Source organism: Esox lucius, chromosome 22 (assembly GCF_011004845.1).
Source record: "Esox lucius isolate fEsoLuc1 chromosome 22, fEsoLuc1.pri, whole genome shotgun sequence".
In the NCBI taxonomy this organism is placed as follows: Eukaryota; Metazoa; Chordata; class Actinopteri; order Esociformes; family Esocidae; genus Esox; species Esox lucius.
Window position 1 is genome coordinate 559,750 of NC_047590.1, and position 12,889 is coordinate 572,638.

Below are 12,889 nucleotides of genomic sequence, written 5' to 3' on the forward strand. Positions count from 1 at the left end.
AGCCCAGTTGGCAGTGCTTGTGTTTGCATGTAAAAGAGAGAAATAGATATGCTAATGGTGGTATGAATGGCGAATGGAGAATGGGCCGCACAACCGCAAATCGGCAGGCCGGTGGCCCACTACACACTCCAGCAAGTATTGTGATGATCAAATAGCTTTTCTCGACCCTCGTCACCGACCTGACAACCTGCAGCCTGATTACTCACTCGGGCATTGCACACCGCTCCCCCTCCTCCTGTCTCTACTTGGTTTTCAATCTCAGCTGTTTTTTCTGGAGCGTTATGATGAACGTTGGTCACATGGGGCTGACCTTCCGCAACCAGGTGAGTGGTTACCACGGGGACAGACATGGAACAGAGCCAGCCCTGCTGAACCAGACAACTGAGTCCTCGTAATCTGAGGGACAGGGGTGTTTGTCTGTGCACTTGTGTGTGCGTGCTGTGCTTGTATGTGCGTGCTGTGCTTGTTTGTGCATGCTGTGCTTGTTTGTGTGAATGTACAGTGGGTCTAGAATATCACCGCAACCCCTTCAAATATGTGCTCCTTTTGTTGCCTTACAGCCTGAAATGAGATCAGATCAGACTTTGTCCAGCTTTATTTACAAACAGAAACCCACAATATTGAAGAGAAAGTAAAATAAAAAAAAAATAATGTTTTAAATGATTCTCTGTGGTATTTATGTCAGGGTTCTGACTAGGCCACTCAACGACATTCACCTTCTCACTCTAGAGAAGGGCTTTTGCTAACTGACTAAGAAGTATGTGTGAATATTAGAAGCTACCTCCTCATTTGTATAAACTGATAACATATCTAGCATACAAACATTAGTAATGCCAGTGAAAGTCATGTTTAGCTGTAATGCAATTGATTGGTGGTGTGAACATGTACTGTGCTTGATATTCATTCCACCTGAACATAGTGTGAAACAAGCGTGAAATACACATACAAAAACGAACCAAAATCTTCAAAAACTTTTGCTGCTGGCAATTCACCCAGAGCATCTGTTCCCATGTTCCATCCTTTTGGTAGAGTTCATTGTACCTCTGTTATGTAATGGCACCCATTAAGGCACCCATTAATTTCAACAGCATATAATACAAAGCGCCTCAAAATACAAACCACTCCAAAGTAAAAGCCCTCCCAAAATACAAACCAATAAAAAAACACCCAAAAATATAAAATAACATAAAATACAAAGCGCCTCAAAATACAAACCACCCCTAAATATAAACCACCCAAAAATACAAATCATCCCAAAATATTAACTACCTCAAAAAATGAACCAGTGGAAAATATAAACTACCAACACTGATCTACAAACCACCCCAACATACTCAGTTATTTTCTTACAAATTTGGCGTTCTGATGAATTAGTGTGATTTTAGTTTGAGACGCTGTAGCTACATTCTGCAGGGGACAAGGTGCCATTTGGGAATATATCTGGATGAGGAGAGAGACACTGATTTCACCAGCATAATGACCTGCGCTTTATGCATAAGGACAGGGCTGATTACTAAGATAATGAATGAGAAGACGACTAATAGAAAAAAAGTAATTAATTTCCTCAACTTAGTTATAATTTCACTCTAGTAAGACTCCCACTTGGTATCACAATGCCACCAGGGGCAAAAAGAAAAGTAACTATTTTGTTTCTCAAGAGAAATATATTTTATTATGCTTATAGCCTAAAACATATGTTTTTATGACTTCAGCTATTCCTTAGAGTTACTAAACTTTTGTAGTTCTATTGTAAATACTCTAAATGGTCATTACATTTTCACATACATGTTAGGTCAATAGTTAACAAACAATCCTATACTGCACAGTGCAAACCCTTTGTTAATCCAAGAAGTCCTTTACAAAATGTTCCTGTCGGAGAAACATTGATAGAAGGTGACAGAGGGAGATAAAGTGAAAGAAAGTGAAAGAAATTGTGAGAGAAAGAAGGAGTCGTAGAGAGATAATGACAGAGACAGATAATGACAGAGACAGAGAGATGGAGAGAGATAATGACAGAGACAGAGAGAGATAATGACAGACATAGGGAGACAGAAAGAGATAATGACAGACATAGGGAGACAGAAATAGATAATGACAGAGATAGAAAGAGATAATGACAGAGACAGGGAGACAGAGAAATAATGACAGAGACAGAAAGAGATTATGACAGAGACAGGGAGACAGAGAGAGATAATGACAGAGATAGAAAGAGATAATGACAGAGACAGGGAGACAGAGAGACAAGGGGTCAGAGAGACAGAGACAGAGTTGAAGACAGAGCCAGAGAGAGATAATTGCCATTTTAATCTTTTGTCATAGACTGTAATTGTTCTTTTAGTCAGTAGAAAGAGATAAAAGATCATTGAGGAGACCTTGGATTAATGTCTATTGTGCTTCCACCAAGTAATGGAAGAAGAAAAACAATGATGTGTGCAAATGTGCTGTTATGTAAAATAGAATGGACTTCAGGACAAAGACCATTTATCTCAGAAAATCCTGCATCTCCATTGTCCCTCTACTAAAAGAATATGGAGTAAATTGCACAAATGTATTCCCTTTTAAATAACAGAATCAAATCGTCAGTGTTATGGAAACGACAGTCAGAATACATGACACCATTTTGATATTAAAAACACATAATTCACTTTCTGTCATATAATAGCATTCATTGATTCGAGGGGGGGTCTTAATGACGAGAGATTGAATATTCAAAATGAAGACAAAGGCTTAGCGGCGTGCTGGGAGCTCAGCCAAGCTAGAAACAAGAAAAGTAAATACCTTCAACAGCTTAGATTGCAGAAGTAATTCTTGGCTTATTCAGACTGGTGGGACACAATGGACACACCTTACCCCCTCTCTATGGACACACCTTACCCCCTGTCTATGGACACACCTTACCCCCTGTCTATGGACACACCTTACCCCTTCTCTATGGACACACCTTACCCCCTGTCTATGGACACACCTTACCCCCTGTCTATGGACACACCTTACCCCCTGTCTATGGACACACCTTACCCCCTGTCTATGGACACACCTTATCCCCTCTCTATGGACACACCTTACCCCCTGTCTATGGACACACCTTACCCCCTCTCTATGGACACACCTTACCCCCTCTCTATGGACACACCTTACCCCCTCTCTACGGACACACCTTACCCCCTGTCTATGGACACACCTTACCCCCTGTCTATGGACACACCTTACCCCCTGTCTATGGACACACCTTACCCCCTGTCTATGGACACACCTTACCCCCTCTCTATGGACACACCTTACCCCCTGTCTATGGACACACCTTACCCCCTCTCTATGGACACACCTTACCCCCTGTCTATGGACACACCTTACCCCTTCTCTATGGACACACCTTACCCCCTGTCTATGGACACACCTTACCCTCTCTCTATGGACACACCTTACCCCCTGTCTATGGACACACCTTACCCCCTCTCTATGGACACACCTTACCCCCTGTCTATGGACACACCTTACCCCCTCTCTATGGACACACCTTACCCCCTGTCTATGGACACACCTTACCCCTTCTCTATGGACACACCTTACCCCTTCTCTATGGACACACCTTACCCCCTGTCTATGGACACACCTTACCCCTTCTCTATGGACACACCTTACCCCCTCTCTATGGACACATAGGGAAGATTTGGAGTGAGGAACAGAAGGGTTGAAATTAAGAAACCACTGCAAATTGAACGCTTCTTTTCCTCACTCAACACTTTCCTTTTCAACTTTACAGTGGTCTCTTCTCTGCAGTGGTGCTGTATTCTTATAACCTTCCCCAGTCTTTTCACTCACTGCCATCAGAATGTAATGCCTGTTGTGATGTGTCGTCATGACAACCTCGTCCAACCCCACCCCTCAGCCCATCTCTCTCTCCTCTCCTCCTCTCCTCCTCTCCTGCTCTCTCCTCCTCAGCAGTATGTAATATGACTCATAGGACAGTTCAGCATCGCTGCGTCTCTGGGGGGTTAACAAGTGAGAACTGATCCACACCCACATTCTGCTACCCTCACAACAACTGTGGAAAGAATAATTGCTTCCACTCCCTGACCCCTGACCCTCGTCTCCTGTGCATATCACCATGAGATACACCGGTTCGCTGGCTCACACAGAAAAATAAGAATAGATGGGACGAAAAAGGAGAGCAAAGCAATCACAACTTTTCCTGGCTCTCCAGAACAAGATGCTCAGGCAGTGTTAACACAGTGGCAGTTTGTCAGGACAGGGATGGTGAGGATGCGATCAGCACATTCACATCAACTAGGCACCCGTCACAGACTTTGAATAGAGAAGCCTCTGCCAACTCACACCCTGCACATAAACACACTGTTTTTCTGTCGTTATCTGAGAGAAGGGAGGAACATTTCTGTTCAATGTCTGGGGGTTTGTTTTGATTCAGGTAAGATTGTAACATTCTTATGAGCAAAGTATTTACGGTGAGAAATACATGAGGCATTGTCCATTCAATGTGATAACAGCAACATTATCGAGGATGTCGTTCTGAAGTTAACACAGTCTATGTTCCACTGTTCTGTTATGTTCCGTTGTTCTGTGATGTTCCACTATAGACGTACATTTGACACATTAATGCACTTTGCATAAACTGAACATGCTTATTCATCAAAAAATGTGTATTCTTGACTAAAACTAAATGTATTCATCTGCATGATGCATAACCAACTGTATGATGTTAGACTGGAGAACATGCATGTATTGTAGACAGACTCTAGATTGTGTGTTCATTATGTGCTACATCCAAACTGGGCTGTCATGTGTCCTAGTGAAAGATGTATGGCAGCCTGTGTTTGTCTGCTGTTAGATTATTTATACACTACCAAGCCAGCATGAGACCTACCTCCAACCTCCCCCTCTTCCTCTCCCTCTTCATCCTCACCCTCCCCTCCCTCCTCTCTCCTTCTCTCTCCACACTCTCTTTTTCTTTCATTTTTCTTATACAAAATGCACTGTGGCATGCTGGGAAGTTAATGGAGCCTCCTTATCCGTCCACAGGAAGTCCATCCCTTGATGAGCCTCATACTGAGCTCCATGAAAACGCTTCGGATTAAAGGAATCTGTGTTCCAATTTGCACCCTTAACTGTACGGAACACCCCTATGGAACACCCCAAAGGAACACCTCTGAAACACCCCTATGGAACATCCCATTGGAACCTTCCCAAGGAAAATCCCTACAGAACACCCAGACGGAACATTGTTTTGGAAGACCCAAACAAAAATACAGAACATCACTATGGAACCTTCCTATGGAACATTCCTACCGAACAACCCTTTTAAACAACTTTAAGAAACCCCCTGACAAAACACTCCTGTGGAACATCCCTTTGGAACGTTCCCATGGAACAACTCTACTTAACACTCTTACAGAACATCCCTATAAAACCTTACTATGGAACATTTCTATGGAACACCCTGATGAGAGATCCAGTCTTAAAGAGAACCCCACATATAATCCATATAGAACAGCTCTGCATAACACTCCTATAGCTCATGAATATATAAAACCCTGTTACATATGTTATATACGTAATACACTTATATAACACCCTTATAGGATTTTCCTGTATAACACCCCTATATAATACAATTATAAAACACCCTTATAGAACATCCCTGTATAACACCCCTATATAATACAATTATAAAACATCCTTATAGAACATCCCTGTAGAACAACACTGTATAACAACCCTATATAATACACTTATAAAACACCCTTATAGAACATATCTGTATAACACCCCTATATAATACACTTATAAAACACCTTTATAGAACATCCCTGTATAACACCCCTATATAATACAATTATAAAACACCCTTATAGAACATCCCTGTAGAACAACACTGTATAACAACCCTATATAATACACTTATAAAACACCCTTATAGAACATCTCTGTATAACAACCCTATATAATACACTTATAAAACACCTTTATAGAACATCCCTGTATAACACCCCTATATAATATTCATTCCTCATCATTATCATTCCTCATCACCCCCCCCCCTCTCTCATCACCCCTCATTATCCTCATTTACATTCTTCTACCCCTCATCATCCCCCCTCTATCTCTCATCATCCTTCTATATCCTCATTATCATTCCTCTACCCCTCATCATCCCCCCTCTACCTCTCATCATCCCTCATTATCCTTCCTCTACCCTTCATAATCCTCCTACCTCTCATCATCCCTCATTATCCTAATTATCATTCCTCTACCCCTCATCATCCCTCAATATTATCCCTCTACTCCTCATCACCCCTCATTACCCTCTCTATACCCCTAATCATCCCTAATCATTCTACCTCTAACCATTATCATCATCCTTATTCCCCTATAATTCCTCTTCCCCTCAACATCCTCTCTCCACCCTTCATTATCCTCCCTCTACCCCTCATCATCCTTCATCATCCTCTCTACCCCTCATTATCTACTCTCTACTCATCATCATCCCTCATCATCCTCTCTCTACTCCTCATCATCCTCCCTGTAACGCTCTTCCTTTCTTTCCTCTCTCTTCTCCACCAATCTGTGACTTCTGGAATATTCTGCAACACAGATCATCTCTCATTCATGACAGACAGGTCATGTTGTCAATTTGGAGTTGTTGATATCAGGAAATCTATCCATTACATCCCATTAACATAAACATCAAGAAAAAGAAAAACACAACCACCTTTTCAAAAACAGAGGAACAGGAGCAGAACATCTACTTGCATGCGTCAAATACATTGTCCTAGGCATCTAGCAAACAGACGAATATGTATCTTAATTTATAATTCATGGCGAGTCTTTGTGTGTTTTGTTTCTGTGTTTACAGAGGCTTTGCTAATGCATTCCTCCTCGCTACATAACCAAGCAAGGTGGGACATTCCCATGCATCCCAAAAAAACAATACATCTGTAGTCTAAGAAACACACACACAAACTGAAAAATACATTCAGTCACTAAACGTTACCTGCCCTTAGCTCAGTGGTTAGTACACAGCTCATTTGTTAGTACACAGCTCAGTGGTTAGTACACAGCTCAGTGGTTAGTACAGGGCACAGTGTTCATTACAGGGCAATGTGTTGAGTACAGGGCTCAGTGTTAAGTCCAGGACTTATTGTTTAGTACAGGACTTAATGTTTAGTACAAGGCTCAGTATTTAGTACACAGCTTAGGGTTAATCACAGGACTTAATGTTTAGTATAGGGCTCAGTGTAAAATCTAGTTTCCATCTCAGGTTTCAGTTGTAAAAAGCATCCTATTCCCTGTAGTCCATAAGGTTCCCAGTTACAGTGAGGTTTGTGGAGAATAGGATTCAACGTAGGACAGGCCCCAGGGTTTGCTGGCTTGGCAAGAATGCATTCATAATCTCCCTTCCATCACCTGGGGCAGAATCACTTTCATATGGTGTCCTAATGGCAGTTTACCGCAGTATGGCTATAAAATGGTAATCATCAGTAATGTATTCTTCAGATGCAAATTGCTTTGAGGTGATCATTTGAACTTGACAATTACAGCTCGTCCCACATAAGTGCTCGTCCCACGATTAACTAACATGGTCATCCTTATTCAGCCAATTCAGAACCCTTAAATGGGAATAATGGAAAATACAGAGAATATTTTGGGATTCATAGATCACTCTAAGTCATTGTTAGACTGTCTGTCAAAGTATCCCAGTTCGGATATCTACCGGCTTTAGCCCCACCACTGCCACCTCCTGGCTTTAGCCCCACCCCTGCCATCTCCTGGCTTTAGCCCCACCCCTGCCATCTCCTGGCTTTAGCCCCACCCCTGACATCTCCCGGCTTTAGCCCCACCCCTGACATCTCCCGGCTTTAGCCCCACCCCTGACATCTCCCGGCTTTAGCCCCACCTCTGACATCTCCCGGCTTTAGCCCCACCACTCACGCCGGATCGCTAGAGAAAACTGGAGTAAATAATGGATGGAAAAGTTAAAAGAGTTGGAGGCCAATCTATTGATTAATTGAGTGATACATTTTTTACATTTAATGGGATACATTTGAGTCACAGGTTCACAATCAGACCTTTTTTGACATCTCTGCCAAGACGTGAAGAAATTGTATGCATATCAATCAATCAAATTTATTAATAAATCCCTTTATACAACAGCAGTTGTCACAAAGTGCTTTTACAGAAACACCCAGCCTTAAACCCCAAGGAGCAAACAATGTCGGGCGACAATGTCGGGCGACATTGTGGACTGGGCCCAACAGGCAGGAAATCAATCCACCCACATTGCCAAGCATCAACCTAAGTACAGCCCAATTGCACAAGTGCGCAACAGAAAGACAACAACAAGCCAGTGACTCTTCCCCCGAAAGGCATTGGAGGGAGGGCACCCCAGTGGCGACGAGAGCCCACCTGGCAAGACAGCAAGTGTGGACAGTATCAGGCTTTCTGGTAACCTTCACGCCCCTGGGTCAGGCTACACCTAATTATAAACCGTGCTGTAGAGATGAGATTTTAGTAGACACTTAAACGTTTGCACTGAGTTTGCATTTCTAACCTTAATTGGCAGATCATTCCACAGTAGTGGAGCTCTATGAGAGTGGAGCCACTCCTTGTGTGTTTCGGGTCGTTGTCAAGCTGGAAGATCCAGCCATGACCCATCTTCAATGATCTTACTGAGGGAAGGAGGTTGTTGTACAAGATCTTGCGATACATGGCCCCATCCATCCTCCCCTCAATACGATGCAGTCGTCCTGTCCCCTTTGCAGAAAAGCATTCCCAAAGAATGATGTTTCCACCTCCATGCTTCACGGTTGGGATGGTGTTCTTGGGGTAGTACTCATCTTTCTTCTTCCTCCAAACACGGCAAGTGGAGTTTAGACCAAAAAGCAATATTTTTGTCTCATCAGACCACATGACCTTCTCCCATTCCTCCTCTGGATCATCCAGATGATCATTGGCAAACTTCAGACGGGCCTGGACATGACTTGGCTTGAGCAGGGGGGACCTTGCATGCGCTGCAGGACTTTAATCCATGACGGCGTAATGTGTTACTAATGGTTTTCTTTGAGACTGTGGTCCCAGCTCTCTTCAGGTAATTGACCAGGTCCTGCCGTGTAGTTCTGGGCTGATCCCTCACCTTCCTCATGATCATTGATGCCCCACGAGGTGAGATCTTGCATGGAGCCCCAGACTGAGGGAAATTGACCGCATCTTGAACTTCTTCCATTTTTCTAATAATTGCACCAACAGTTGTTGTCTTCTCATCAAGCTGCTTGCCTAGTGTCCTGTAGCCCATCCCAGCCTTGTGCAGGTCTACAATCTTATCCCTGATGTCCTTACACAGCTCTCTGGTCTTGACCATTGTGGAGAGGTTGGAGTCTGTTTGATTAAGTGTGTGGACAGGTGTCTTTTATACAGGTAACGAGTTCAAACAGGTGCAGTTAATAGTTAATAATGAGTGGAGAACAGGAGGGCTTCTTAAATAAAAACTAACAGGTCTGTGAGAGCCGGCATTCTTACTGGTTGGTAGGTGATCAAATACTTATGTCATGCAATAAAATGCAAATGAATTATTTAAAAATCATACAATGTGATTTTCTGGATTTTTGTTTTAGATTCCGTCTCTCACAGGTGAAGTGTATCTATGATAACAATTACAGACCTCTACATGCTTTGTAAGTAGGAAAACCTGCAAAATTGGCAGTGTATCAAATACTTGTTCTCCCCACTGTATGTATTCTTCCTACTTTGGAGCACTTTATGGTCTGACGCGTTTCTGGTCTGACACGTTTCTGGCCCAACACTAAACCCTCGGCTACATGTATTGTTTTACATTAATTACTCCTCTTCTAGCCCATTTGGAAGGATACAATTAGAGTAAATACCCTTCCTAAATACATGGATCCAGCCGGCAGCAGGTTACCTACAGTGACCCTAAATGGCTTTGTTTTCCAACAGCATTTCATGTCCAGTAGACAGGCTATAATCCAGGACTCTTCAACACCAATTAAATAAGCCTCTGCAGAAAACAGCCAACGCTTTTCTCATCTCCTCCCTGCTAATGATGAGAGGGGAATGGGTGGGTCATTTTGGGAGATGGGACGGGGCATCTTTTGGGCTGGGAGGTGGTTTGGAAGTGGGGATTGGAGAAGAGGGGGGATAGGAGGGGAATGGGATGGGAATGAGAGGATGAGAGGGGGGATAGTAGGGGAATGTGATGGGAATGAGAGGATGAGAGGTGGGATAGGAGGGGAATGGGATGGGAATGAGAGGATGAGAGGGGGGATAGGAGGGGAATGGGATGGGAATGAGAGGATGAGAGGGGGAATGATAAAGATTCCACCAAAACCTACAACCAAAACCTAGAGATTCAGCCAAAAACTACACCCACCCACTCATAGATATTTCATAGAGATTCAGCCAGAAACTGCACCCACCCACTCATAGATATTTCATAGAGATTCAGCCAGAAACTACACCCACCCACCCCAAAAAAGTTGAAAAGGAAAGTTTTGAGTGAGGAACAGAAGCGTTCAATTTGCAGTGGTCTGTTAATTTTTAACTTTCTGTTCCTCACTCCTCAAAATCAGATCAATGCTGTCCATAGCGTTTTGAAATCAGGGTCCAGTGTTTCTGTTGGTTCTGGACTTGCTACCTTACACACTCCGCTCTTTTCAAGACATGAATTGACAGCAGCTTATCTCCCCGATTTGTTTTTCACGGTGATCCACGGCTTATTTGAGACCTGGAGCCTATTGAATCTATCAACCTTTAAAAGTTAACAAGTTGTCTGGGGAAATGTCATTTGTTCAACCATTTCAAGAAGAAATGTCAGAGTCTAATAAAACCTGTGATGGTTGATTCAATATGTCAATATGTCTCGAACAAACCCAGCATCTACATTGTTTCAGTAGCAGCACCAGTGCTTCTTACAAACACTGGACCATAAAACAGTTCACTAGCAGCACCAGTGCTTCTCACAAACGCTGGACTGTAATACAGTTCAGTAGCCGCACCAGTGCTTCTTACAAACGCTTAACTGTAAAACGGTTCAGCACTAGTGCTTTGTAAAAATGCTAGTCCTCTGGACTGTAAAACAGTTCAGTAGCAGCACCAGCGTTTCTTACTGACCTCTTTAAATGGTCAACTGCACTGTCAACTTCACACATGGTCAAACAACAGACAGCTGTATAACATCAGCTAGTCAGTAAGACAATATGGACTGTACATACAGTCCTATAAGGAGCCTAGGTCTGTGTTGGGTGTGATGAATCTAGCACCATCTCATGTCTACCAAATCTATTGCTGTACTTGTGTAATCAATCTAGTGCTGTTAGTGAAATTTATGTTTTTTAACACCTGAGAGACTCTCAAACCTCTTATTATGTCTATAGCATTGCATGGAGAGTGTATAATCATTCACACACAATTTCCTTTTTACAGCATGATATGCAATCTGCAATCCTTTGTCCTTCCCCAAATATACACTACAGCAGTGTCAACGTAATTAGCTTGCGCCTGTCTACGAGACCACAATTACCACTTCCGTCCCATTTATCTAGGCAGCGTTACACACAATTACCATTTATTCAAGATATTGTCCTGCAGAAACCCAAACATAAACAAGCACACCGTTTTCTTAGAGAGGTCCCAATGTGGGCAAAGAAAGATATATTGTATTTTTAAAGTGCACTTGTTTTGACCAGAGCTCTATGGTGAAATGGCATTTAGGACAAACACAAAGACATTACACATTAATGATATTTCAGGTGGGTGATTGAAAAGACGTAGAAACCAAAGCAGCAGGTTTGAGTCTGACCCAAACTGCAGCAGCAATCCCAGGCCACAAAAAGAAAATAAAACTGAATTATTGAACAATTGTTTTTTACACCTTATGCTATATGCATTAAGCATTACGCTGCAATATACATGTACACTTCATTATACATAATACTGTCATAATGCAGTATAAGCATAGCTACAGTCATTTATGAAGACATTTAATGATTTAACCTTAAGTTTAACCATCCAGGATCTTACAGCATTTCAAGTTATGTTATTTAAAGTATGGAATACAGCAGAGTGTCAAAGAATGAAGAGCATTGTGTTGCGTCAATATAATCTCCGCAGAAAGTTCCACTTTACTGAAAGCAAACAGTGACCACTTCATAATATTAATCAATCTTGCTATGTTTTACATCTGTCTGCATTGGGCATTTTATCAGTTTACCTAAAGCAATAAAAGAGGACCCTACAGTGGCTTGTAAGAATGCCATTACACATCATGAAAATTATGATGCAGTAATAATGATGGCTTTCTCATTGATAAAAAACATTAGAAAATAATCAGACTTATGATCTTTGCAATGCTGTATGCACGATTGAATAACATGATTTGCTATGTATATAAGTCATCAGTTTTCATGAGTAAAAATGACTGTCAATTACTGTAATTAACTGCATTATTAATGTTATACAGTGAATTTTGTGTACATGTATAATGCAGAATACATGAGGGCATTAAATAGTGTTGCCTTACTTTATAATACAGCTTGAATTGTGAAATGCTGTGAATCCTGACTGGTTAATTAGCTTGACTCCACTGACACCAACCAAAGGGTTAATACAAAGTTGCTATGTACTCCTTTAGAGATTTGTCTTTGTATTTAAAGAAGTGACAGAATGATCAACACTTATCTTATCATGGGCTGGGAAATCTGATTTCCCATGAAATGTTCCCCTCCTTAAATGTTGAAAAAAGAATATCATCTTGGGAAATTCGATCCCACTTCTCTGAGTTAATTGCTTTGATTGATTTTTTTTCCTAACCACCATTCCTCCTACTTGTCACCTCTGTGAGCCCTTTTTTGAGTTACTG

The 12,889-nt window shown here is 42.0% G+C and overlaps 1 protein-coding gene across 1 annotated transcript; it reads left to right on the forward strand.

Moving 5' to 3' along the window:
- The first annotated feature begins 284 nt into the window (after positions 1–284).
- On the forward strand, positions 285–3,695 carry LOC117593746 (extensin-1-like). Its single transcript, XM_034289900.1, has 2 exons — positions 285–391; positions 2,822–3,695. The coding sequence occupies exons 1-2, from the start codon at positions 285–287 to the stop codon at positions 3,693–3,695; spliced, it is 981 nt and encodes a 326-aa protein (XP_034145791.1).
- Positions 3,696–12,889: the final 9,194 nt, after the last annotated feature.

Excerpts from the sequence above, each read along its gene's own strand:
- LOC117593746 (XM_034289900.1), top strand. The coding sequence starts at position 285 with ATGAACGTTGGTCACATGGGGCTGACCTTCCGCAACCAGGTGAGTGGT. Across the intron at positions 392-2,821 it reads AACCAGACAACTGAGTCCTC|ACTGGTGGGACACAATGGAC; the intron begins GTAATCTGAGGG and ends TGGCTTATTCAG.